General features: G+C 39.4%; 4 protein-coding genes and 1 long non-coding RNA gene across 6 annotated transcripts in view; 4 read left to right on the top strand and 1 right to left on the bottom strand.

The window, feature by feature from the left end:
* LOC118427341 overlaps positions 1–2,626 on the top strand; it is a 4,231-nt gene extending 1,605 nt beyond the window's left edge. Inside the window, exons 2-3 of the long non-coding RNA XR_004832502.1 lie at positions 1,761–1,870; positions 2,233–2,626. This is a non-coding gene — a long non-coding RNA (uncharacterized LOC118427341). The remainder of the gene's footprint in view (positions 1–1,760; positions 1,871–2,232) is intronic.
* The window catches only part of LOC118427339 (RCC1 and BTB domain-containing protein 1-like), a 28,140-nt gene extending 18,382 nt beyond the window's left edge, over positions 1–9,758 (bottom strand). The window contains exons 1-3 of one of the 2 annotated variants that reach the window (XM_035837079.1): positions 9,671–9,758; positions 5,521–6,107; positions 5,011–5,101 (exon numbers count right to left, since the gene is read on the bottom strand). In XM_035837079.1, the coding sequence (XP_035692972.1) occupies positions 5,011–5,101; positions 5,521–5,985 (556 nt within the window). In that variant the 5' untranslated portion in view covers positions 5,986–6,107; positions 9,671–9,758. Of the gene's footprint in view, positions 1–3,701; positions 3,735–5,010; positions 5,102–5,520; positions 6,108–9,670 lie in introns of those variants that run through there. The other variant, XM_035837078.1, reaches the window with a different exon arrangement.
* A 248-nt stretch (positions 9,759–10,006) lies between these two features.
* On the top strand, positions 10,007–12,967 carry LOC118428322 (aprataxin-like). The gene is made up of 6 exons (XM_035838371.1): positions 10,007–10,225; positions 10,654–10,772; positions 11,029–11,088; positions 11,293–11,396; positions 11,810–11,888; positions 12,302–12,967. Exons 1-6 carry the CDS (start codon positions 10,025–10,027, stop codon positions 12,390–12,392), a joined length of 654 nt encoding a protein of 217 aa, XP_035694264.1. The 5' UTR covers positions 10,007–10,024; the 3' UTR covers positions 12,393–12,967.
* Positions 12,968–13,934: 967 nt separating this feature from the next.
* Positions 13,935–17,531, top strand: LOC118428299. The gene is made up of 5 exons (XM_035838325.1): positions 13,935–14,075; positions 15,348–15,472; positions 15,716–15,814; positions 16,032–16,107; positions 16,524–17,531. The coding sequence occupies exons 2-5, from the start codon at positions 15,411–15,413 to the stop codon at positions 16,749–16,751; spliced, it is 465 nt and encodes a 154-aa protein (XP_035694218.1). The 5' UTR covers positions 13,935–14,075; positions 15,348–15,410; the 3' UTR covers positions 16,752–17,531.
* Positions 17,532–20,210: 2,679 nt separating this feature from the next.
* On the top strand, positions 20,211–23,428 carry LOC118428301 (epithelial-stromal interaction protein 1-like). The gene is made up of 8 exons (XM_035838326.1): positions 20,211–20,600; positions 20,811–20,869; positions 21,122–21,202; positions 21,417–21,493; positions 21,879–21,962; positions 22,314–22,387; positions 22,561–22,640; positions 23,029–23,428. Exons 1-8 carry the CDS (start codon positions 20,344–20,346, stop codon positions 23,211–23,213), a joined length of 897 nt encoding a protein of 298 aa, XP_035694219.1. The 5' UTR covers positions 20,211–20,343; the 3' UTR covers positions 23,214–23,428.
* The last annotated feature ends 3,430 nt before the right edge of the window (positions 23,429–26,858 follow it).

The following is a 26,858-nucleotide window of genomic DNA, read 5'->3' as shown; positions in this document are numbered from 1 at the left end:
GTTGTTTCTAATTGTTCTAGTTGTCTCGACGAACCTACCCAGGATTAGCCTGCTTGCTAGACTGTTCTGTTTCTTCAAAATTCTAGAGCTAACTGACAGACCATCTCCTTGGCTGACATGACAAGGAATTTTACCACAGACACCCCTAAGTTAGACCAATTAAAAAGAGAAACTGTGCAATGAATACTCCCGCTTACTAGACAGGATAGCATGCTATTGGGGGAAAAGTCTTTGTTCCCTTTGTTTCCCATGGCCAGCTGCATAGCTTAACACGTGCTAACTCATTAATCACTAGGTCATGGGGGGGGGGGGGGCACACCTGCGATGCAAATGTTTAGCCGCATGCTAGGGATAGGGCCGTACCAAATAATTCTATGGATGCTATCATAGTGAGCATTGATTGCAAACGAATTTGTTGTCAAAATATAATTTCTGGAGTTACACTTTAGGAAATTTTGGGTTATATGTCATTGGATTTGATTATGTAGGGGCGTAAGTAAAGATATCAGAGCCCACATTCCCCTCTTTATATGTTGAGGGTTAACATGTTTATCTTGAATGTATAGCAAGAATTTAATTTTGAATGAGGGCCACAGCCTTAGAACCATGTGTATGAGTTACAGTAGTCTGGTTAGCGAAACATATAAATTAAAAATGATTTCCGTTTTGTTATTTTATGTACATTGACATATTTCCTAGAATTTCTTTCGCCGCACATGCGTAGTGACATCTGTGAAGGGCTTATATAAGATAGTTTGTTCAATGCCCAACTTGAGTACCGCACGTGTGCTCACGAAGATGAAGTCGAAGATATTTGTTACTTACCTTTGAATTAAACGCCAAGGGGTATCTTTAGCCAAAATATGAGAAGAAGCTATGATGTTTCAAATGAAAAATTTGAAAGAAAATCCCTTTGGAAGGTACGTATCCTCAGTACACAATTGTTTCTTTTGCAACTGCATGGGGCTGACCAGTACCCGTGATATTTTTCATAAAGAAGAAAGAGACAAATCCGTCAATGACTCATCGTGATTTATGAAGAATGTAACATCATTCTGTCCTGAGCAGTACAGCCCTATAACAAAACAGAAACATGGTGTGCTGGGTGATATAGTTTTTCACTGGATATATCACTACATGCAATATCAATGTGGTGACCGCGTGGCGTAGCGGTAGCATGTTCGGATTTGCACCGAGAGGTTGCGGGTTCGAATCCGCCTACCGTGCCACCGATCTTGTGCCCTTGGGAAAGGCACTTTACACGACTTTCCTCACTTTACTCAAGTGAAAATGGGTCGTCCTTCGGATAGGACGTTAAATGGAGGTCCCGTGTATGGGGAGAGTCACACCCCATGCACGTTAAAGAACCCCCACACGTGCGATGGTGCTGTGTGGATGGAGCAAACCATTCTGTCTGGAGTTGGTGATTCACTACAAATCACCCGGGCGGAGGCCTGGCGAACCTTCGTGTCGTATCAGCCATACGGTGATTTACATCATTCACGGAGCCCCGGAGAGGAGATAGGCGCCGCCAGGGGACTAAAATGCCTATTGATACAGCACAACATGTTGTGCTGCCCCTACGGCTAATTAATCAGCCTACGGCTGATTAAAAGGCTATGGGACGAACGAACGAACGAACGAACGAACGCAATATCAATCCCAAACATCTTCTTACAACTAATGGTTTCAAATGTATGCCATTACTGTAAAGCCAAAGTTGGGAGTAATTCCACATTTTTCTTTTTTTCTCTCACAAGGAATTACAACATATGAAGGATGGGAAGATGACCCCACCAGACCCCACAGCTTGTCATGAGAACAAGTTACACAGACGGATGCTGTTCAAACAATTTTCCTGAACAGCGAGGTTTGTTACCCTTTTGTTCTTATTGCTCATATAGTTTGAGTATCCAAAGTCATAGAGGTAACAGTGGGCAGAATGGTGGGTTAAAAATGGACCTTTAAAGGCACAAGGGGGCTTAAATGCACAAACATCGGGAGCATTGAAAACTAGTACAAACCTATGAGTGGATGTTGGGTGTTGGTTGATCTACTATACTGGGCACTTAGTTTTTTCGAACCTTTATTTATTGATTATGTGAAAAAAGACATTTGACAGCTAAGCAATCTAACGAAACCCATAGGGATTCATTCATGTTGACATATTGATCATGGAATATGTTTGTGTCCGTCAACTATACCTAACCTGTTCTATATTATTTCTTTCAGCTCTACAAGGCGACAACGACAACAGTCACAAGAAATTAATAGTTGAACTTGGACAGAAATCAGATTGATAGTAACCGTAGCTTTACAATGCATCACAATCTATCACCTCAACGAAACGGAAGTCAATGCACATGTAGTCAGGCTTGACTCTATAGTTCCAGGAATTTTGTCAGCATGCAAACAATTTATTATACGGTCAACAGAATTACAAAAGAAATGTTTTGCTTGAATGTATTACCAAGTGTCATTGTTATAGAAGTAAATCCAAAGTTATAAGAATGACGCATCTTTGCCATGTTCTGCCAGGTTTTTACATTCTCTGTGTTTGTGTCTTGAGATATGGTAAAAGTATATATGATGTGTATGTTGATGAAATAAAAGGTATAGGCAATTGTGTGGATAGTTTTTTTTAAATGAGTAGTCTTTAAAATGTGGACAGTCATTGCCTTTTCTGCTTTCTACAAACATCTTGCAAATAAAAATTGTTTCAAATCAGATTTAGTAAATTCAAAATACTGTGTTCACAGGTGAAACAAAAAAACGTATGTACTTTAAACATTAAAGCTTTAATATAGTGTTCCTATTTGTCTCAAAGAACACCAAGAGCGATTGAGAGTTAAAAATATAAATCTCAATTGCCGGAAACAGAAAAACGTACTTAATGCATTGATTATGACAGTGGTTTTTGTGCTGAAAGAAGCAAATTGCCCGAAACAGTAATGTGACGGTAAAATACCAAGCAACAAAGGCCATTTCTGTTCCGACAAAAGACCAAACAGGCAAAGGCTACCTCAAAACGAATTCCCTAGGGAATGCATTCGTGCAATTTTTGGAATATTTTCAAAGCAATCGTAATACTGTAGAATGCCTCCGCCCCTGAGGCGTCGCCAAAAAGGGATCTCGCATTTATAAGGGTAAGCTCATTTACTTATAAGCAGGGCGGTCAGGAACCAATGGTGACGGTTGAGATAGCAGAGTACAGACAAGAGGCAGTTTGCTGGCACCGTTGGATGTCTTTGTGTAGGAGAATGTGAAAAAGTATGATGATGTAACACTTGTGAGTGGCCTATTACCAGCCTGGAATCTAGCAGTGATATACCTCTCCAGTCTGCCTCTGCACAGTAGAGGCAGATTGAAAAGACTTTAGGACTTTCACTCCAGGATTCCAGGCTAGCCTATTTCATGTGTATGTTTAAACTTTAATTTGCTATAACAGCCAAAATCAAGAGGCTCTTTCAATGAATGACACATGCAAATTTCTATTTTTCTTCCATGTGACTTTGGTTCATCCCATGACTCAATTTTACTAGCACAAATCAGATAGGCCTTGCTACTAACTAGTATATATATATGTAGTAGGTGACTTGGGTATTATCATGGTGTTTCAATCACACACACACATGTATCCTTGCCATTCTAGTGACACTCTGAGGATACAGAGACAAGGTAGGGAGGCCGGGGGCACATACTGTTGATCGCCGGAGGTTCACCTTCCAGGTGATCTAAACAGAACAATACATACACACCTAAGGTTTGTGATAACAAACTCAGGTGAGATCTAAAAAGAACAATACATATACACCTAAGGCTTGTAATAACAAAAAAGGACTGACACTTGAGTACTAGTACATTCATTCTTCTATATATGCAACGCCTTGCCCACAACCTATGCTATAGGCTGAAGTTTCTACTTTGCGTTCATGATTGTCAGCCAATCAGAGAATCCCTAAAAGTTTTCTTTAGATAAAGCCTATACTCTCATTGACTGACAGCTACTTAATGGAAAAGTAGAAACGTCAGCCTGGTATATTGTATAGGTGGCAAGCAAGGCTCTACATGGGGTATACACATGTAGTGTACAATAGCGCTATGTACCATTGCCAATACACAATATTAAACCTTACCCTAAAATGCACTCAAAGGCAATAACAAAAAAATGTACAAGAGTATCTATTAGGTTCTCCATGATAGAGCTATGAGCATTCCACTATTAGCTTTGGTCAATAGATTATTGGTCATAATATAACCAGCCACAACAAGGTTCCTGCAAAGCCGTTGTGCTATGCTGATGCCTGCACTAAAATGGTTGACCAATACCAGATACAGATGTTATTGACATTGTATCAGTATTAATATGCATATTAGCAATTCTGACACTGGTCATCATATGTTAATCTAATGATTCAAAGGTAGACTGGATTATAATTGTAGAGTCAGTATACAGAATATACATGAACATTATATCAATATATTAAATAAGGCTTTCATCTTTCAAACAAATTACTGTCACTACTTTTGTGTCAGTACTTTTGCCCTGGAAAAAAACAAGCTTACAAACTTTAAGTCAAGAGGAAAGTAAAATGTACGAAAGCAATAAATAAGGCATGCAATTCTAAGCTACACATTGAAGAAACTGACAGTGTATATTTCTAAAAAAAATGAACATCATCAGCATTTCAATGATTTTCATACTTCTGTGTCAGAGCATACAACAACTTATCAAAAATATGAAGCTTATATTCATATTAGCAATGTTGTTAAGTCCTGTCAAAGTCAAGTTATTCATCAATGTAAATAAGTGTATGAATGCACACACAAAGCTGACCCCAGCAAATACTAGTAATACTTTGGAGTGGCATAAATAGCTCTGCCAACCTCAGTAACTTTATACATATATACAATATATAGCATATAGTTAGTACATAGTATATAGTTAGAAGAAAATACGAACATTTAGTTTGTTATTGTTTGCAATGTTAAGAAAAGATTCAGACATACCGAGGCAGGCAGCGACTTTCCGCGGTGTTGCCTGGTTGGTTGTAGTACCAGAACCAACTTGTCCACAGTTGTTGTAGCCCCAAGCAAAGACCTTGAACCATAACAACAATACAAAATATACCAGTTACATGATTAAAAAGAAAAGTGTCACAATGACTAAAACAGTACAAGGACAACAAGGCAAATTTTTGGACAGCCTAAAATTAAAAATGCAATAAAATTCATTCACTGTTAGAATTACAGTATCCATATGCTGAAATAGAAGTGAGAAAAATACTATAATAGTATAAATATATCTATAAATGTTGAAACTTTTGCACAAATAAATGTTCAAAGTTTTTGCAGTCACCCTTCACCAAGAACTTCTGCAAAAATATTTGTTCTTCTTGCTTACCATCTTGTTTCAACTTTTAATTGCAACGTTTAACTAAAAACCACAACAAACACTCCATTTTGTACCTAATGCAAGATTAAACCCTGCAAAATTAAAGTCATTTACAGTAATCTCACCTCTCCTTCCAGAGTTAGCGCCAACGAATGATGACTTCCGCAAGCCACCTTCACCACCTTTCGACCAATCAGATTTGTCGTTATCAGCTGTGGCGACAGTCCCTGATTGGTGCTCCCATTGCCCAGCTGACTGTACCCGTTGTGTCCCCAGCTGTACAGGTCGCCATTGTCCGTACACACCAGTACGTGCGGTCCGCTACCATACCCAATGTCCACTATCTTCTTCTTACACAATATGTCAATCTTACGCGGCTCTAGCCCACTCTGGGCGTCGCCGACTCCGAGACAGCTGCTACAGTTCGACCCGAGTGCGTACACATCATCGTCTTGCGTGATCACGATGGCTTCATTACCGGAACTACCGAAGACGCAGGCTTGCTTGATTGATGAGATGAACTCGGGGTCTAAGAGGCTGAAAATCGGCCATCTTTCGACAGATAACTGCTTACTGTTCGAACAAGCCATTGTGATGTTCTTTTAAAAAGTTTTATGCTCTTATCTGCTATAGTTCAAGCAACAACGAAAAGGTTGTCACTCTACCAACAGAGGTTTTTCTTGCAAGATATTTGTACTGCACTCGGTGCTACCTGGAAAACAAAGAATACAAGTGTTTGATTATCCTTCAAGTCATCATAATCGGTTACAAAGTAATCAATGTATATATATATATACTTACATGAAATTAAATGGCTTTTTCCGTGAATTACAGGAAATTGAAAATTCAGAACAAAACAGCTTGCCTTTGCCTTATGGAAAAGGGTATGTAAGCCTCCTTACATGTTCTTAGCCGAAAAGGTCTGTTACAATTTGTACATGATATACATTGCAGTCTGTCAATGCCCTGGGAAGAAAGAGGTTAAAGCAGGTCACTACAGTAGCTGAAATTCTTTCCATGCTAAACAAAACTCTGGCTCTATATAACACAGGTTATCCTATCACGCTGTCCACCTATAACTGAACAAACAGGTATACAGTTACTATACGCATGTACTTTATTTCTGTTACAAGAAATGACCAAACATTATGCACACGATAGCAAATTATACAACTGATTCAGAAGAAAGGATGGGTTACAACATATTAACTGTGGCATGACATTATAACTTATGTACACTGTATTTGATTAGAACAACCCCTATTTTAAAGTGGGACAGTCTTCCGGGAAATAAATGGCTTGGACTACCATAAGTGGGTTGGAGTGAAAACGATGTGAAACTTGAGTGGGGTGATATTCTCTGGCATTCAAATACAAGTAGTAAATTTGTCCGTGTACAGAGTACTATATTTTGAGCTAATCAAAAGAAAGAAGACCTGCATCTATCAAATCCAAAAGTCAGTCAATTTTTGCTATAACTATGATGTACACTTTATTCATAGAGTAGTTTGAAAATAACAAAATTTACAAATCTAAAGCTACACTAGTACTAGTAATGGCCTACCAATACTGTAATTCACTTTTTCTTCTCGGTACCAAACTTTCACGGTCTGAGAAAATTTAACTTGTTCTTGGAACTAAATGTTTACTGTCGCAGCAAGTGCACATAAAAAAAGGCTATGAATTATTTGTTATCAGTAATGATAATTTCACGTTACAGTCATTACTGTGAAAACCGTGAACATTACAGTTAATTGAAAAAATCAGGAATTACAGTATACCAGAAATGTCTATGCCCCAAAGTCAAACTCTATGACACATAGTGTAATATTATATACATGACAGTAGAAAAACTGTTGGTAACTGCTTAACTTATAAATGATAATCTGAATCTGAAAAAAAAGACTGAATCAGCAGTGAATGGCTACTGTACATTGTTAATGAAGACAAAACAGCGCAAAGAAAATAAAAGTCAAGCCTTTACCTTAATCGGTGGGACTGCCTGGTTCAATGAACTACAAGTACATATCTACCAAACATGGCAAAGTCCAATCAAAGTCTCCAAACCCAAACAGGCCCCTAACAGAAATTTGAACTGCTTGCAGTTTGGGATATTTGGCACCCCGGGAGTGAGGTCAATTACATGTACACTGACCTTACACAGCACAAACTACTGCCTGGAATAGATGCTGACCTCTATGTTATGTCTGGTATATTTGTACCTTGTTGCATTTAAACGGTTCAATTAAACATTTCATGTATAACCATCCTTCGACATAATTTGCAAGTGCAATTTTGTACCAGCTTTGCAGTAACGTTACACAGCTGCAGCTGGTTTCATCCAATTAATTGAACCAATGAGAACCAAACTTATATTGATATTGTTGATATTGTTTTTTCATTTCGTTTAATAATGGATCACTTATGATCATGACAATTTGATAAGAAGTTCAACTCATTGCCATCAAGTTCAGTAGATGCATCCTGACTAGATAGCTTTAGTGTAAACAACATTTCTAGTCAGATGTGCAAAGGTTTTATGTGACAGGTTGTTCAGTATAATATAATATAGCTGCTGCCATGTCTTGAACTTGAAGCTGGTGTGTTATGCCGCAGGGTGATTTTACCAGCTATATAGATCAGGCTGAAGAGTGGTTATACTGGCTATATGGACAGAGATGAGATGGAGAGGGACAGAGAAATACTTCTGTGACTTTGCAGCTCCACCTAGCAGTATGCTTCAGTAGAACAGATTGACAAATTTTTCAGACAGCTTATAAAGTAATATCATTTGGATATGATTGGCAGGAAGTTTTCAGACTTTCAGAGTGTCAATCTAGTTGGCTAACAAAAAACACTGCAGCTATACCAGTCATTGACAGGAACATCATGCCAATTGTGAAATTAAAAAAATTAAAAGTGTCGTTGACTGGAAGCACAGGGATACCTTCAAATCAGTAGTATATTCATTTAAAAAGGCACATGAAATGGCCAACAGCAGAAGGTAGACCATAGAGTGCTCGTGTAGCATTCCAAAGGTCGGGGGTTCAGACCCCGCTGGTTAATTGTTTTGCATACATTCAGTAATCAATCAATCGTTCTTGCTTAGGAAGTCAGCATTGAAGTCTTAATTTTGCACCTGGATCATCCTCAGAGTTATGACCTTGGTTATGAATATAATACAGGTCGATAGATGATAATAAGGTATCATGAACAGGGGTGCCTAAGCATTTGCACGAACCCAATGAAATTCGTACGAATATTATGTGATACACACGAATCACTATGCAAAAACGCACGAATATTATGAAATTTGCACGAATCACTATGCAAAAACACACAAATATTATGAAATTTGCACGAATCACTATGTGATTCACACGAACCTTATGAGATTTGCACGATCCTTATGCGAAAACGGCGGCCGGGAGGAGGCATGATTTTGAGCGTTTCTACCCGTGATATTTATATTTCAAGGTATGGAATGGACATTTACCGTCGCAAAGATGTATTTAATAGCCTGTGAGCTACTGTTTTGCTTCATTTCAACGTGTTACATCGTATTTTCCGTCGCCGCCGATCGAAGCCGCCATCTTGAAAATCCCGCTCCGTCTGTCACGTGACCCCGGCAGTGGTTGTGCAATTTCGCATAAGGATCGTGCAAATCTCATAAGGTTCGTGTGAATCACATAGTGATTTGTGCGAATTTCATAATATTCGTGCGTTTTTGCATAGTGATTCGTGCGAATTTCATAATATTCGTGCGTTTTCGCATAGTGATTCGTGTGTATCACATAATATTCGTACGAATTTCATTGGGTTCGTGCAAATGCTTAGGCACCCCTGATGAAAAGAATATCCCTGCCAACAGTGCGAAAATATACTATTGACAGGAACATCCTGACAATAGTGGTCAAAAAATCTAATTGACAGGAAAATCTTGTCAATAGTGAAAAATATACAGCCATAAAAAAATGATATTATTCACCTTACTCCACAACGACTAGATTTCTGTATGCTCCACTGTCCCTTCACATCAGCATGTCCATATTTTTAGATGACATGAATAAAATCAATAAATTGCCAACTCCTCTACCCCGCCCCCCCTCCCACACCACAAAATAACCACCATCAAAACATACAACCAAACATATCCTTCCAATCGTTTCCGTACGTAATAAGCCCCAGTTTTCACGCAAACAAACATGTGCATCATTGTTTTATGCTTGATCATCAAATTAAGGTCGCATACAGAGCAGAAACTGCGCATTTTACCTCAGAACTGGCGATTTCAGCAATTTTTCGCATTCTCAGCTGACATTTTGAACAGTCCAACAGCCTGTTTGTCACGCCTTGCTTAATTGGCTCATTTTTCACAAAAGCAGCCAATGAAACACCCTGTTACATTTTCGGCACGCCTCACTTAACATTAGGTAAAACTACCAGCTTTGATAGTAAATCTATCCCATTCTCTATCAACAAAGAAAATGATATGATTATCAAATAATTCAAATATTTAATTGAAAGAATTTATACTAACATCATTACAGTTTTATATATCTAAAATATTAAAGTATGATGAACAAAATATCACACACACCCCCAATGAAATAGTGGCTGCTTCCAATAATGATGGCGGCAAAAGGGAATGCCTTTTCTGTGATGATGAACGCACAAAAGCGAAAATTAGCCGATGGAGCTGCGAAAACAGCGGCTCAACCGGCCAAGAAAGGTCACTGGAGCATGGGCCTGCTGTCATCCATGGAGGATCCCGCACTGAAGGTCGACTCGGACGATAAAGTGGTCATTATCAAGGATAAATACCCAAAGGTTTGTTGTCAGGTCAAAGGGCACGTCACCAACTCTTGTCTTTGTTTTCGTCTCGTCTACGTGTGTGTGTGTGTGTGTGTGTGTGTGTGTGTGTGTGCGCGCGCGCGCGCGCGCACAGACGAACCTGGAGGCAACTCTCGATCTTCATGTCTACCTTGTCCCCCCAACGACCTGGAGGTCAAGGGACTAGGTAGGTAGGTAGGTGTGTGCACATGTACGCGTGTGTGTATGTGCACGTGTTTGTGTGTGTGTGCAAGGAGCTTTTATAAAAGCTCCTTGGTGTGTGTGTGTGTACGTCACTAAGTGTGTGTCTTTGTATGTGTGTGTTTATTTGTATGTTACAGATGTGTTTTGTTTATGTGTGTGCATGAGCAGTTGGATCATTGAAAAGATTAACGTTATTGTATTTATTCTTATTCCATCCTCAGGCCAGGTACCACTGGTTAGTTTTACCTAAGGAGAACATATCCAGTCTAAAGGCTGTGTCAGCAAAACAGTTGGACCTTCTCAAACACATGCACAAGAAGGGACAGGAGCTTATAGACAAGTAAGTACAGTATGTTGTGCTGTAAATTGTGAAACTTTCTTAGTGGTTTTATTTTCATGACTTTTTCATGACAAATATGTCTCCCATGTATGCATTGTCTACATAATGGCTTAAAGCCATAGGTTTGTTTTTTTAAACACTGAGATAAAACCACTGCAAATTTGTGTGAAATTACTATAGCTAATATAGCTTTCATATGAAAGTACGTTTTTGTTGATGTTCATCTTTTGCATTGTTTTGATTTCTAACATTTCAGAACAGAAGATGCCAAACATCTGTCCTTCCGCCTGGGCTACCATGCCATCCCCAGTATGAGGTGAGTAGTAAGTATTCTGTAGTACACTGGTCAATATACAGTCAGATAATCTCACAAGGGGAGGGGTTGGATATTCTAAGGATATAAAAAAATTTAGGAGGGGGAACAAATAATTGAAATGTGATGGTGTTCTGTTAATCTTGATATTAGGATCCACAAAGAATATCTTAATATAATTCTGTTCAATCTACATTTCTCTTACAGTCACTTACATCTCCATGTCATCAGTCAAGATTTTGACTCTCCCTGCTTGAAGCATAAGAAACATTGGAACTCCTTCACAACAGACTACTTCATAGACTCTACAGGTCTGTACGGTAAATTCCATCACTTTTGCAATGATTTTATTCTACATTTGTTGGAAAATAGGGTCTTTTCCTAGTCTTTAGCAGCATTCTAGATTCACGCTTGCAGATTTTATGTAGTACAGTAGTGAAACAAGAAAGACACATTAGTGATTTTGGCAAGGTCACAACAAAACTTCAGAAGTAATGACACCGAGTTTCAGATTTAAAGTATTTTTAGTTTCTAGAATTACAGTATGCAAGAATAAAATGTCTTGGGGCTAATCCATTAAACAGGTGTAGGGGTGTTCAAATGAACTTTTCATGATGAAAAAATTGCAAGTTTAGAACAGTACATAGATGGCAATATTAACAAAGGACACCCCTTCTTTGATTTATGAATGGAATAATCCATTATGTCCATCTTTCATTTTCAGATGTTATGGAAGAATTAGAAAAAGAAGGGAAAATAGCAGACAAAGGATCAAGAAATGAACGCTTGAAAGATCCACTAAGGTAGGCATTTTTGGCAAACCCCCAATGAGGTATGCATCCCACTAGGTAATGCTATTCATCCATTTGTACCTTTTATACTGCACATACATGTAACGTTACCTATGTAGCTATGAGTTTTAGTATTATACAGTTTTCTATTCACTTGCTCTAAATCTTTTGAAAATTGTAGTTTTTTTAAGTAAGGTACTTTAGAAATAAATTTTTTTTGACAAACGATGAAAATAAGATTAAGAAGAAAATCATTCTTTTTTTTACGATTCCTTGGATTAATTTTGACTACGTGAAACTGCCAAATCAGCAATTTTTTCATCTTTTATTTCTTTCCTCCTTCATAGTTACATGCTAATATGAATGTATATACTTGTCCCTTACACTCTTTATTTCATCAACTGTCCTCAACTCTTTTTTTTCAGATGTCACGTGTGTAAGAAGGAACAGGTCAACATGCCCAAACTCAAGGCTCACATTTTGTCACATATTCCTAAACCTGGAGACAAGAAGTGACCTTGAACATTGGACTTGATAATGAAGACCTCTGACAAAGGAACCTTACCTGCTTGATCAATGAGGTCAAGAAAGTAGCATGAAGCAAGAATGCCATTGGATGTCACATTTTAATATACTTGATGGTGTCCAAATAGGTATACCTGTTTTTCTACAGTGTAGATGTTTGTCAAAAGCCACTGCTATTTATTAGATTTAGGTTCTCATGAAAGAAAATACAGCATACAGTCATAAACTCTCTGCATATCAGAATTACATGACGCAATACTGTTTTGAGTGTTTGTTACAAGACTTAATGCTGTTTGTTTCAAGAACAAGAAATGTTAAAAGAAGTGTGTCCTTTATTTATTTGAACAAATGAAGACGAGTCCATTCTGTGAACAAGGCTGACTGAGTCAGCTGAAAATTTGGGGTAAGTCCCAACTTATTTGTAGTGTCAGTTACTTAAAGTCAAGTTAATCCATAATACATATAAAGTTGTTGTAGACACTAACTTATGAATACATTATATGTTACACTAACATGTGATACCAATAAAAACATGGGACCTCAATTTGACGTCCTATTCAAAGCTAGGTAGCGCTACTCATTTTCACCTGATTGAAGTGAGGAAAGTTGGTGGCACATCAACGTATTCAAACCAATAACCCCTGGGCCATGAATCAAACACCCTACCAAATGAGCCACACAACCCCACTAAGACAGACTAGAAAGAATGTGGAGGGCATAGATGGGGAGAAAATAGCTATGGAAAGCTTATAAGACATGGTACAAACAGTAAATCAGGCAAGAAAATATGTTCATACACACACACATTTAAGTTCTCATGATTCGTTCTTTATTCTTTGATTGGTTCCCTAGAATAATTAATTGACACCTGCCGGTTCTACTCTTAACCCCTCCCATGAATCTACACAAAAGTAATACATCATATGCATGTTCATTGCAATACCCTACAACTAGTACTAGTGAAATCCTTTGTCGTCACTTTCACCCGCTCCAAAGCTTCCCAATGAACGCTTTTAACCCCTGAATGGGCCAACCAACTGTTTAAAGTAATGCAAGTGGACCGTGGGTGCCTCTGTTAGGTGTTTTACGTCTTCTTCTGTGCACCTTTCAATAGACCTCACGGGTCATTAAAACCATTAGTGCCCTTTTACCTCTTTCATTTCAAAACGAAGGCATTGAAGGTGGGTGTTTATTCTAATCCATTTACAAACAAAAGTATTGTAATAAGCATACCGATACAACAAGAAAACGCGCCATCAAAATTCGGTCATAGCAATAGCCATTTCTCACGTTCGTATTGTATTGTACTGAAGCTATACATGTACGTGTAATTAAACCCGCCATGGCTACAACATATCGTACGGGCTTTTGACAATGTATGCAAAACTATCATGTGTATGAAAACCCTATTATGATAAAAACAGTTTAAGATACAAACTGTGGGAGAATTTTGGAGAATTTCTTATTGAAACCCCTCCCATAGCGACGGCGGTAATACCTGTCAGACGACGTAATCTCGGCAGGTGTTTGCGTTGCTAGGGCGCCATGGCGCTAAGCGTCCCGTAACTAGGTACCGCCCATCGGTGTGTTTATAGGTGACATGCTTCCGGTGTTCGCTACACGCCAGCATTACAAGCCGTGGAAATCAGTGGAGGTCTGAGACAGTATTCTGAGGTAAGCAGGCTATATTTTTTTTTTAAATTGAGGTATATTGTGTGGAAAGATACACCGCCTTTTGACTGAGAGTAGGGTTTGGGTTATCGTTATTTCAGGTAACCTATCATATATGCATCCACAGTACTAGTATTTTCAGGCTAACTCACCCGCTATATTTCCACTGACCCTCATATTCTTTGCATTTGCAACAGCGAAAGCAAGTGTGTTTGGAACATTTTTGAGATTTTCTCCCTTACTTATATCATGATTATAACTCTCGTTACTGTACTATTTTGTCGCATCGCACGAAGACAACATGGTACATGTAAAACCGTGTATGACTAGTAATTCAACTCTCTTCAACACAAAATGCGAGTACTAGAGTCAACATAATCTAGAGCCCTTAAATTTCTATGGGGACATGAATAAGTAGCGTATAGCCACTCGAGTTTGACCATTTTTATAATCAATGTGTAGATAGACACACGTTCGTTTATGTGCGAGTCCCATGTGAATTACCACGTAACACAATTATGTAGTACTTGTCTCAAGCCTTGTTATTAATCATTATACTCATGAAATATTGGTCTCCAGTTCCTTTGTCGGCTCGTGTATTCACAATTTGCCTGAAAAGGGGCCAGCGGTTTTTATGTTGGATATTCGGGGCCATTTCTGGGTGTTTCTTCTAGTAGGATATACAGGAGATAATCATTACCTAGTCTTTGTGTACTTATCCAATTACAGGTCACTGCATGGACGGTTCCCAATGGCTTCTTAACAGTTTTACATTGTAATTTGTGAATGGCTTCCACAAGAAAGGAGGGGGGGGGGGGGGGGCGAATAAGCTTATTTCATTCTAGACAACCATACACTACGGAGAGAGTCTGTCGTATCTATCTATAAATTTAGGTATGGTGAGGATATCTTGTTGCCAGTATTTGTTTATGTAAACATCTCTCTTGGCTAATGCATTGTTCTGTTACTATTTTTGTTCACAAAAGTGTTTATCCCGTCTGAAGCATGTTTTGAATATCTAAAACTTAAGTTTTAGCGTCGATCATTTTGCGCATTTTTTTTTATCGCAGAGCAAAGAAAACCAATAGTCTTGAAAAGCTATTGTTAGTATGTGGTGGCAGGTGGTTTGACTACATATCGGTAACATGTTGCTTGTCGCCTGAGGGCATATGGGCCCTTGTTTCTAAGGTATCACAAACAAACATTTCAATAGGCCAACGAGAGGTCTGGCAACCCTAGCTGTTTATCCTTGCTAATGTACGCTCTGTTTTGCAGATATTGAGAACTTAGCCAGTTTGCAGTCACAGTTTCAAAGCAATAAGAACACATCAGCTCAACATGAGTGCCCCAACAACGCGACTGAGGGAATTCAAATCTGCAGTAGCGAATCCAACCCCTAGGTGAGTTGCGCAGTTTGTGACGGTCAATTTTCCTTCTGTTGATTTTTTTCATGCATTAGTACTCTTTCTTGTCTACGTTTCGTTACGGCCAGTAGTTAACAGGACTGAAGGTATTGATTCTATTTGGTTTTTCTGGTATTGTAAGCTTTGTTTTTACTTTCAATATAAAAAGGGGATAGTACTAGTGACTAATATTTTGATCAGTCGCATATTTAACTGTATTTCGTTTTGATTTATTTCCAGTAATTACAGATACGGAAGAACCGTAGAAGGGTTGTACCCCGGACAGGTCGGACGGGTCTCATACCAGATGAAAGAAGCTCCCTTGCACCAGAGTTACAGGTGGGGCTATATGACAAAACTTGTGTATGATACCATGCATGCCACTTATAGTAATCCACAATATAGGCGACATATGGGTCAATGACAGTTTTTATTTCTAAAGCTCATCCGTAGGTCATAATCATTCATGGTTTGCCCATATCCATGTAAAATATGTATCGAGTTTCACAAATGAGACAAGGGACATTTATCTTAACATGTTATCTAATCCTTACAGATTTCTTCCCGAGTTCACATTGAGAGCACCCTACACCCATGACAAGGAAAACCCGTTCAAGAACGTGATCCATACGGTAGGTATCCGTTCACATTCTAATACAGAGGCAGTTCATGGGGTAGCCCTGGCGATATTCACTTGTATTGTATATTCCAATTTACACTAGAATTACTGTTTTTGAGACCAAGGAGGTTAAACCTCATCGGTGAGATGGACCGTTAGGAAGAGATGACCAGAGATGTTAAGTCTAGACGGAGGAAAAAGGAGTTCAGTCTGGTTTAAGATTTTTTTTTTAAACTTTGACTTTTTCTGCGTATGTTTGCGCCCTCTGGCAGTAAGAGATAGTATTGCAAGCAAATCTGTCTTTCGACGCCAACATGTGAATAAGCATTATACTGACCACGTAACGGTCATCGTTAAAGATTGAGTAAGAAATTACTTTGCATGTGCAAGTGTAGTTGTGAAATGAAAGTGGTGTTGTTTCTTGTTCAGGAGGCATCTTGGGAGTACGCTCACCCCACCAACCCCGCGCCCCTGCCCCAGACACCCGGCGACCCTGTCAGACGGCCCCACACGGTGGACGTGTACGGGCTGCCCGACCAGACCTTCCGCACCAGCTACGGAGACTCCTTCAACAGGCGGGGCGAGCTGTGGGACACCAGAGATCCGCTAGATGTCACCAGACTCAAGGCCAAGAAAAGAGTCACGTTTGATTCATAGATAACGATATTACGAGGATGCTCCAAAAAGCAGTTACATACTCAAGTAACTAGATATGGTTTTGGAAACGGTCAGACATTTCAGATAGTATCCACTATCTTTCGTCAGTGGCAAGAAAGAGATCTGGAACAAACTGTTTTTATACCCTAAAATGAATACAAAAGAGATGAAGGCAATTTTGGATGTCCAATAGGAAACAAGATATGGGAAAGGGCTTGTTTTTTTTAACTGCCGCTGACTGTCATTTCATCATCATTTGATTGATCTAGATTTTCATTCTTGAAATCGGCAAGGAGAAACGAGGCTTTTATGGGGAAACCCACATGTAAATATATAGTAAGGTAAAATTGAAAAAAATACATTAAAGAATGCTTTTACTATGTAGAATTGCAGAGGGAAAGGGGATAAGGTATTTTCTATGCGTACAAGAGTCTTGTACGTTTATAAGAAAGTTAGTATAAAGTCATAAGTGCACGAAAGACTTTCAATGTTTAAAAAAAAAGAAGAGAAAAGAGAAAAATACACGCCATCACTTTATTACAACAGGATGAGTCTACGATGCCTAGAATTTCTTATGATTGGATCTAAGACTGAACCAGTACTGTTCCTTGCCGTATATTTTGGAAGTATGTCTGCCAGTTGCTGCTACTGTTCACTGTTGCACCTTTATTGAGATTGATCATGTTCATTTTTTGTAAGTAAGAGTGTATTGCTCAGCCATACTTACGGTTCTATGTACGAATAAACCAAACTGCTGATTGTAGCAGTGTTGACACAGTTCAAGTGTGGATTATTACCTGCGCGTGCGTGTGTGTGTGTGCGAGTCTCGGCGTTTTGAATTTCCGGATATGTGTGGTCATTATAAATCAAGAATCACGTGCACTAGCTATAGATGCATATTGATATTTACTATGTGGGTAGGCTTTCTGAAGATCGAAGGCTGAGGGTCGATCTATACTTTGGGCCACCGTGATCATGATGTGTGAACTTGGTGCTCTCCAAGCAGAGGTTGACTCGCGCAGATATAGTAGTAGTAGGAAGAGCGCCCGTGTAATTTTAGTAGTAGGAAGAGCGCCCGTGTAATTTTTCTACTACTAACGTTTATATCTGCGGGATTCAACCTCTGCTTGGAGAGTATGAACTTGGTACTGCACAACAAAACGTTGGCGATTGCGACAGTGTGGTCGGATGCGACGGTGTGGACTGTGAATTCAGCGGCTTGAACAGATTGGACTTATCACGCCACGTCGAGAGTTCGAGGCTTTTTTATTTTCCTTCCGCGAGAGAAAGTAGTCCGTTCTATGACTACGGGCGTCAACACCCCCTACAGGAAAGCTTATCGCAGGAGTACATAACCTTTTATCTTACTAATTTCAAGTTATTTACAATATTTTAGACTCATTTGGTATGTCTACGGATTTTTGAATCGATAGTGTATCGTTTTCCCGTCAAAAATACGGCCCGAAATCTCGTGATTTTCGTGTAATTTCCCCTCATATTTTTTACCTATTGTAGATTTCAAACCAACAGGAATTTGGGACCACAAGAAAGAGCAAACATTGTAGTTTCTGTCGGTATAAGACTCATCATAGATTTTGAGGGCGTAATGCAAATGCCGCCAATCCGCGCGAAGCCATGTCATAATTTTGACTCAAGAATAGAACGCCCCCGATTTGCTTTTTCAGTAATTATCGACTCTGGACAGGTCTTCGTCCCATAGATATCAAATCTTTGACCGGAACTAAGCTAACAGTGGTCCCCCGTATATAAATTCCAACTTTCAAGTTGATATGCCAATCCGAGATGATATAAATCTAACTTCAAAAGTTATAACTGACTGCCGTAGCGAACTGCGCGCCGTTTTGGGACAGTTCTACGTTCCATGACCCCCGGGTGTTGGGACCACTTGCAAGAAAGCTTGCTGCTTGAGTTTACAACTATCTATATTCATCATTTCATCGCATATACAACTTTAAAGCTTCTCACTTCACTCCTTTGGATTTTTAGCAGATTTGTCTTGCTGTATCCATTTGATTTTATAACCTGAAATCAGTTGATTTTAGTGCAATTTCCAACGCTTTTTTTACCTCGTGACAGATTTGAAAACAAACGGAAAATTTAGTGCACAGAATAGTCCGAATTCTCTTCTTTCATTAGGTATATGGCATGCTATCCATTTCGCGGTAGTAATGGGCTTTTTTCCCAATCGCGCGAGGGCACCTCATCAAAGGCATTCAAAAAAGAACGCTTCCTCCCTTGCGTCAACGCCAGTTCTACGGAGCCCGCGCCAGACACGCACCGCCGTATTTGCGTCCTAATTGTCGTAAGACCAATGTAGCATTTGCTAATTCAGTCCGTCTCAACACTGTTTTATTCTATGTGCGTCCTCTGACAATAACGGAAATGTCCATCGGTACCGCAACTTGTGTTAAAAAGCCAGCTGTACTCGAATTAGCTACACCAACAACTTGCAGTATTTGCGCGTAAAACAGTCGATAAGGTGACCCCGATATACATGGACTTCCTAACCTTTCCAAATTTCAAACCAACAGGATCTTCACATGACTTGTAGTCGAAGATTCGACAAATCTAATTCACTAGTCATTAAAGATAGAATCGAGGGCGTAATGCAAATGCCCTCAATGTGAAATTCGTCGAAATTTTTGCCCCGTACGGCACCGCCTTTTTGCTAATTTTACTATGTAACAAATATGACCATGAAACTAACTTAAATTGCCGTAAAATCCCACAAAAACGGTTTATACAGAGAGCACATGGTGTTCCCTTTCTGTACATATAACGCAATCTTTGTAAAATGGCCGCCAAGTAGGTTTAAAAGAGCTGTTAAAGTCGGGTGAAATTTCATCCAACTGTCACGCGACAAGCCTTTCCTTAGCAACGACGTTGCTAAGAACCGCGGAACACTTCGAACTGCAAATAAAAACGGTTCGATTCGTGTTCGATTCACTACGTGGCTTGGCGGCTGTTATGGTACAGATGTACTAGTGAGGCAACGGATTGGATTTATGCAAGTCCGGGTGTAGTTATGACAGAGATCAAAATTGCAAGGGCGTTGTCATGGTATCTTGCTATTAAACATGTACTTTTATCTCTACGTTTTGCCCAATTCTCCCATTCAGCAATTGTTTCTAGGATCTCCAGTGTACTTTGTTAGCCTTCCGCATAGCTTGATAACTTTAGACTAACAGTAAGAGGGACAAATTGCATATTTATGAAAGTCAAAATGGTATTGGTCCCGCCTGATACTGCTAAAATTTTAGGCCTATCTTCTCAGTTTTCCCCGCATAGATTATATTTGTTTTAAAACAGAAACCTGTCCGTATTGACAGTACAGCCAATATAAAATCCTGGTTTTCTTTTGGCGTTTTTGATTTTTGATTTTTAAAACACTGAAATCCGACACTCCCAGTTGGCCACCTGTTGTGCTGACCCGTACGGTGCATTATGGGTGTTCGGTACTTTCCCAAACTTTCAAGATGGCGTCATCCTGGATGTAAACAAACCAGTTTTACACCGAAACTGCCCCGTCAGAGTTTCTGTTCCGCTTTCTGGGGCTCGCAAAAGGTTTGAGATGAGTCGATCGTTCACTGTGCGGCCTACGAACGCTAAACAACAGCGTCCGGGTATGGAAGGGGCGAGTCCTGGCCGCGGTGTGGGGAGAGGAAGGGGGAGGGGGGCGCCTGGTAACCAGGGACCGAGCTACCGAGACATAGGACAGGGGGCCAGACCGAGGGACAGAACTGTGTCCGGAGGAACTGGACACCAGGAGGCTACTGGTCAGCAGACTGAGGGAAATGGCAACGCAATACCCGACGAAAGGTTCAAAAGGTGTGAGCGAAATTACAGGTTTCGAAAGTCATCATGCATAGACTCAGACGCCAAGTGTCATGAATCATTTTCAAGACAAATATTATGTTGATATCTATCTAAAGCTATATGATTTGACGGAGAATTTTTCTATTACCGGTAACTCCGTTTGTTGTTGAAACTGTGACGTTCATGTCTCAACTGATCTTTGGGGGTTAATTTTTTTTCCAGAGGAGACGGCTACACCTTGGTGGTACCAAATGAGAAGAAAAGGCAGAGTGTCTTAAAACGTAAGATATTCAAACCATCTTTAAAACAAGTGTTAAGTTTCATTTTTCATTTTCTGTGTGTAAAAACTATATAACAATATTAAAGAAATCACAACATTATTTCAAATGTGCACAATAGGTCTTCACTTTAATCTCTTAGTCTCACCTTCAATTTAGCCTTGTTAAGTTATTTGAAAGTTGCAAGCAGCTGCAGGTTAAAAGTATTTCACAATGCAATGATGCAGTCTGTCTTCTATATATTCAAATCAACAGAAGGACAGAAAGAACTGGAAGCCTACCAGAAGCACAAAGAGAGCAGAAGACCTGCAAACTTCTCGTATGTTGGTACTGTAGGTAAGCTGTGTTATGATGTTTGTTTGTTTTTTCAATGAAAATCACAAGACAAATCTGTAAGTGTTACATGTTATCTTAAAGGCTGGATTGAGGGTCAGCCTTTGAATAGAATTGCAGTATGTCACATCCATTTTGATGTTTTTCATAATTCCATGTTAAAATTTTGTTAAAAATTTACAAAAGGATAAAGTTAGAGCCTGTTGTAAATATACAGGTGGACCAAACATACCTGAAGATGAAGTCAGGAGACAACAAGCACAGGAGGACAGGAGGCAGAAGATGAACATGAGGGTGAGTACATCAGATGACAGCAGGTCTGTCTCCAGGACCCTGGGTGCCAGCTGGTATTTTTGGCAGACCAAGGCAGTCAGATCTTGAAAATTAATTAAGCCCAAAGGAGGTTTTCGCTGCCCTTTCCCGTGAGATGAAAATGTTGTTGTAACGTTATATTTGTAAGCTCAAAATAACATGTGAAAATAAATGTGTCGCTCCCAAACAATGAGTGTTACCAAAAAAATTAAAAGCTGGACGCAGTAGGGCAAAGAGTGCACGGTATTCTCAGAACTTCTAGTTTCCATTCTAATGCTAATACATTGTATTTTCAGAAGGCTTTTTCTTAGTTACATATTATTTTGCCAGTGCGTGGAAAGTGATTTCATAGTATTTACATTTTCAGGACAAGAGAGAACAATATAGACAAACCCAGAAACAACAGGAAGATAAACAAATACAGATGAAAAAGGACTACTACAGAGGACAGGTAGGAAAGTGATATAAGATAAGCACATTAAGTATCCCAACAGTAATGTTCCTGGTTTCAATATGCAGGAACCCCACCTTGCAGAATTATATGGCACTGCATAGCACTGCATAACAGTATTTCACAAGTACATGTACATAGAAAGGTTGAGAATGTAGCATAAATGAACTATTGTATAGCAAATAAACAATAACAATAACAAATATAACATTTTCTATAAAGAAGATACTACAGATATGAATAACTATTTATTTGCTTGTTTGTTTGTTTGTTTGTTTCATTGTTCAAATTTTGATATGCCATACATGATGGTATATCAAAAGAAAATTTTTATTTTTCATGTCATCCCAGGCTCAGAAGAAAGAAGTAAGACAAAAGAAAGAGACCAAGGAAAGAGAAAAGAAGTGGGCAGAAGACCACAGACAGTAAGTGTCAATTACAATCCTCATTGTTAGTTTTGCTATTTTTGATTTCAGCATTTCATGTTCCAAATATTTGTCCAAAACTGGACACTTTTGTTATAGTTGTAGTTTTAAGAGATGTTATAGGTGCCATGTTCTTTTATATGCCAATGAAATTTTGTTTTTCTCTCCTGCAGAAAGAATCAGGCTTTTCTGGATAGACTGGAGGCACAACAGAAGGGAGGGAGACCCCATGCAGGTGTCAGGAGTACTGCAGGTAGTTGTTCATATACCATAGTAGTAGTAGTACAACTGTCACCATGTTGTATTGTTACACACAGTAGATACCTATCTAAGTAATGAGGTTGTTGTAACATATTCGAGGCACCTCCTTGAACACAGACCACACACACACACACACACACACCATTTTACGTCCCTTCCGAAAGACAGTGCAGCTCCAAACAGGATAATCTTCCCTGGATTCGAAACAGGGTCTCGCAGTTACCTGAACGTACTTGTTGGAACCAGGAGCTCAACAGTGAGACTACTACCAATTGAGATACATGGCAATACTATACACAAATGAACTAAATAACAGCATTACTTGATTGTTATTTTGCACATGACAAAAAATGACGAAACACTGACATCTCTGCCTACAGGTGGCAGCCATGACAGAAAGGAAGTAGTCGAAGAGGAGCAGGAGGAGGGAGCTTTTGAGGGGGAGGAAAATCCACTTGCAGAACTACGTGACCTTTACCCCAATTATGACATACAGATGTTGTCAGAAATCCTACAAAGCACTGATGGTGACTTAGATGAAGCTATTGCCTTACTTAAAGTTTAGTGTATTGATATCACGGTCAAAACAGGAAATAACAGAACAGAATGTTGTCTTCTAGTGCTATTGTTTACACTGTGCAGCAATATCCTTCATAGAGATGGATTAATTTGGTTTAAACATTTAAGGACCTTTCAAGTGGCTTTTATAGTGCATAGAAAAACAATATTTGGCAAGTGTAAGGAGGTGGATAGAACTGGAACTTTGTGCAAGTGCCTCAAGTATTGAAAGTGCTTTCAGATTCTGTTAGCTTTCTGTATATAGCTCTTCTTAAAGTGTAATTGTCCAGCTTGCCAGTAATTCAACCCTTTGAAGTGTTGATTTACTATTACATATGGATCTACCCTTTAGTACCCACGATCCAATACAAACACATACTGACACATGAAGGCTTAAGGGACAAAATGTTATCGTTTTTTTCTGAATTGTTACAATTGGTCTCAGTTCAAATAAAGCCCGACACAATATAGCCATTTTTGCTTGCCAGCTTAGAATTATGAGATTTCATCCTTGCTATTCTTATGCAGTATACAGTATCACTGGAGGTGGTAATTACTTAATTGTATAGTATAGTAAAGTAAGAGTAAAATGTTCTCAGTGAGAATAAAGGTGAATATTTTGTCTATGGCTACGTCTGCTTCTATGTTTTGGAAAATCTATTATGTGTAGCTTACAGAAAACGAGTGAAGTGACAAAACAACAAATAGACCACAAAAGCAATAGAACAAGGTCAAATCATTTCAATGTTATTTTAACATTTCCAGAATAGCAATGCCACATTTATGTGCAATGTTTAAGAGGCGCCACCTTGCGGACAATGTGCAGCACTGCAGCAATAGTTGCGGCCGTAGGCACTAGCTTGTGTTATTGTGACAACCTCTCCCACGATTTTAGTCAGGCTACCGTAGGCACGTGCCAATAAACATTTCGGACACTTTCTTCTGTATATTCCCTCTGTATACTCCGAAACCCGTGCCAAAAATGCTTTCTTGCCCATTAACGTGAAGTCTGTTAAGCCCATGACACATACGTCATACAGCGACAAACTGACGACAATTGAGTACTAGTATGTGTCGTACAAAGTTTGAATTTTAGTCGACTTGTGACGGAAAAAGTTTTCCTTAATCCTTGTCAATCGCCAGTTGTCATTTCCTTATTAAAATCGTGCGTCAAAAAAAAATCGTGACAGCGTCCGTACGAAATCTGAAATTTGTCACGACTAAAGAGCTACTTGCATATTGACTCAGCCCTCAAATGCCTTCCGGACAATTTACGTCCAAACGAAAACACATCAAACTAATATCCACACATCGCCCTTTGTTTGTGCCATGTACCTTTTCTAGTGGCAGCTGGTGGTAGGGCCGCCCTACACACGGATCCGTACACAATGTGTCGGTATACGTTTGGAGAACACCAGCCGGGGTCGTCTCACATGTTTAAAAGTTCTCTTAGCAAAAATTATGTTCAGTTCTGATGGAAGATTTTAACAAGCGTTTGCAAAACCACAATGTGTCGGTACCGGTATACGTTTGGAGAACACAAGCCGGGGTCGTCTCACATGTTTAGAACTTCTCTTATCAAAAATTATGTTCAGTTCTGATGGAAGAATTTAACAAGCGTTTGCTATTTCAACACAGCGTTATACTTTGTAAGCCACTACACGTGTACGTTCATAGTCATTCCTTGAATAGTTTTGAGGCCCCAAAACATTTTAGATATCAATTTTCAATGTGTGTTTTAAACGATGTTGAAGAGATTACAATTTAATGGTTGTAGACGGTCAAAATCGTAGCTGCTTTTTTTTTCTGGCGATATAGAATTAAACAAATATTTTGTGTAAGAACTCTATGAACGTTTCACACTAGATATATATTTCAACATTCAAAATACTTTGACATTGTAGTTTATAATTGTATCTTTTTTGGAGATACATTCGGGTTTAAGGCGTTGTCTTGAAAAAAAAAATAGTGTGACACCCACCATACAAGGGGAATCTTATCACTTACCCTTCTCACACCCCACACCCCCGCACGGGGCTAATATTGACAGTTGCTCCCAACAACAAGAGTTTGAAAAATTGAAACAGTGACAGTTGGTCAACATAACATCTACGTGAACCGTGCGTCGCGTGTCTAAATGCGTGCGTTCCACCGGATACGAGATTTGCTTGATTTTTACAAGTTGTACTAACACGCAAGAAGAGGGAGGACAACACCTAGACGCCCTAGACTGGACAGGTATGTCACTAGTAAACACACCTGTTGGTGGTATTCTTGTTGATTGTTGCTACCACGTTCTACAGGTAAGTCGAACAGGGCTGGATCTTTAGTTTCTGTGGTCTGTAGAATGTTTACCTGTTTACATAGGTGACTTAAAATCGATTCATATTGAATTATTACGCCAGAAATGTTTAATGATCAAGCCCAAGACCCAACCACAATTCTGGCTCGCGGTCTATACACATTTGAAGGATAAAGTGCTTTATAGCTCACTATCTAAGCATATTTTCGTGACGTTTTCTTCGGGACAAAAGTAACAACCACGTTTCTGGATATGATGTCTATGAAGGCGATGTAAGAAATCGGCGGCCGTTAAAATCATTACTATGACTCTGTATCTGTCAGTGTAAATAGTAGCATTATTTTACATACTTTGTCTTGTGTGGAATGTCAAATGGTTCGTTTCAAATGGTACGTTTCAAATGGTACGTTTCAAAGCAAAATAAAACATCCCAGACTACCGGAAAGCCACGTTGCAGTACAGTAGCTTATATATCAGCAGGCCATAAAATATTTAAGACAAGCCGAAATTGATGGTTGTGGTTTAAAAGTCGCTATTCGAGTGGGTGTAGCTAAATACTCATCAGAAAAAATATACAAGAACACTGTAACCTAGTCGTCTGAGCTTTTTGGGGGCCATAACAAAATAAGCATTTGGCCAAAGTTCTGGTGACCTCTGTGCCACCCAGGTAGCACTCGACCTTTACTCCCTGACGCTATACAAACATAACAACTACTGTTTGCCAAGATAACCAACTCTGATACGAGCCCTACATGGACGACAACTGTTGAGTACATGTCGTTAATTAGGCTCAATACCTCCAGTGGGCGCTGTACGTTTAGTATACTTCAGTGATCTTTTGCTACCCCTACACTTGAGTAAATGGGCCTTCAGCCAGAGCGTTCATATTGTAGTTTTACAGCTTGGGTCAAGAGAGATCGCAGTCAAGTAAAGACAGAACAACGCGTGAAAACGCCGACAACTATATATGGCTAGAGGAAGGGCATATCTTCAGAGAGGAATGTTGTATTGGCGGACCAGCCTGGATTCTAAGATAGCAGACGACACGGGAGCTTTCTGACGAGTGACTGTTGTTTCAGAAGCACGTTTGTAAGACTGTGCAATGGATCCCATAGGAGGGGAAGACGGCATAGACCATGCCTTGTCTTCTCTGGACGAGGAGGAAGAGCACAATTCTGACGGCGGAGAAGGAGAGGAGAGTACAGACTGTACGGGAGAGGAGGGTAGAGGTGTATCGGCACGTGTACGGACATTCCTGCGGGAGTTCAGCGTTAAGGACTGGCTTAGGAATGTGAAGGACGCAGCACTGGATTTACGACAGTACGCGTTGGACGTGCCCGACACTATAAA

Source organism: Branchiostoma floridae, chromosome 12 (genome assembly GCF_000003815.2).
Source record: "Branchiostoma floridae strain S238N-H82 chromosome 12, Bfl_VNyyK, whole genome shotgun sequence".
NCBI lineage: Eukaryota > Metazoa > Chordata > Leptocardii > Amphioxiformes > Branchiostomatidae > Branchiostoma > Branchiostoma floridae.
Note: the sequence above shows the minus strand (reverse complement) of the source record. Positions and strands in the feature narration are given on the sequence as shown.

Excerpts from the sequence above, each read along its gene's own strand:
- LOC118428322 (XM_035838371.1), top strand. The coding sequence starts at position 10,025 with ATGATGGCGGCAAAAGGGAATGCCTTTTCTGTGATGATGAACGCACAA. Across the intron at positions 11,089-11,292 it reads CATGCCATCCCCAGTATGAG|TCACTTACATCTCCATGTCA; the intron begins GTGAGTAGTAAG and ends TTTCTCTTACAG. Across the intron at positions 11,889-12,301 it reads CGCTTGAAAGATCCACTAAG|ATGTCACGTGTGTAAGAAGG; the intron begins GTAGGCATTTTT and ends CTTTTTTTTCAG.
- LOC118428299 (XM_035838325.1), top strand. The coding sequence starts at position 15,411 with ATGAGTGCCCCAACAACGCGACTGAGGGAATTCAAATCTGCAGTAGCG. Across the intron at positions 15,473-15,715 it reads GTAGCGAATCCAACCCCTAG|TAATTACAGATACGGAAGAA; the intron begins GTGAGTTGCGCA and ends ATTTATTTCCAG. Across the intron at positions 16,108-16,523 it reads TCAAGAACGTGATCCATACG|GAGGCATCTTGGGAGTACGC; the intron begins GTAGGTATCCGT and ends TTTCTTGTTCAG.
- LOC118428301 (XM_035838326.1), top strand. The coding sequence starts at position 20,344 with ATGAGTCGATCGTTCACTGTGCGGCCTACGAACGCTAAACAACAGCGT. Across the intron at positions 20,870-21,121 it reads AAGGCAGAGTGTCTTAAAAC|AAGGACAGAAAGAACTGGAA; the intron begins GTAAGATATTCA and ends TCAAATCAACAG. Across the intron at positions 21,494-21,878 it reads GGCAGAAGATGAACATGAGG|GACAAGAGAGAACAATATAG; the intron begins GTGAGTACATCA and ends TTACATTTTCAG.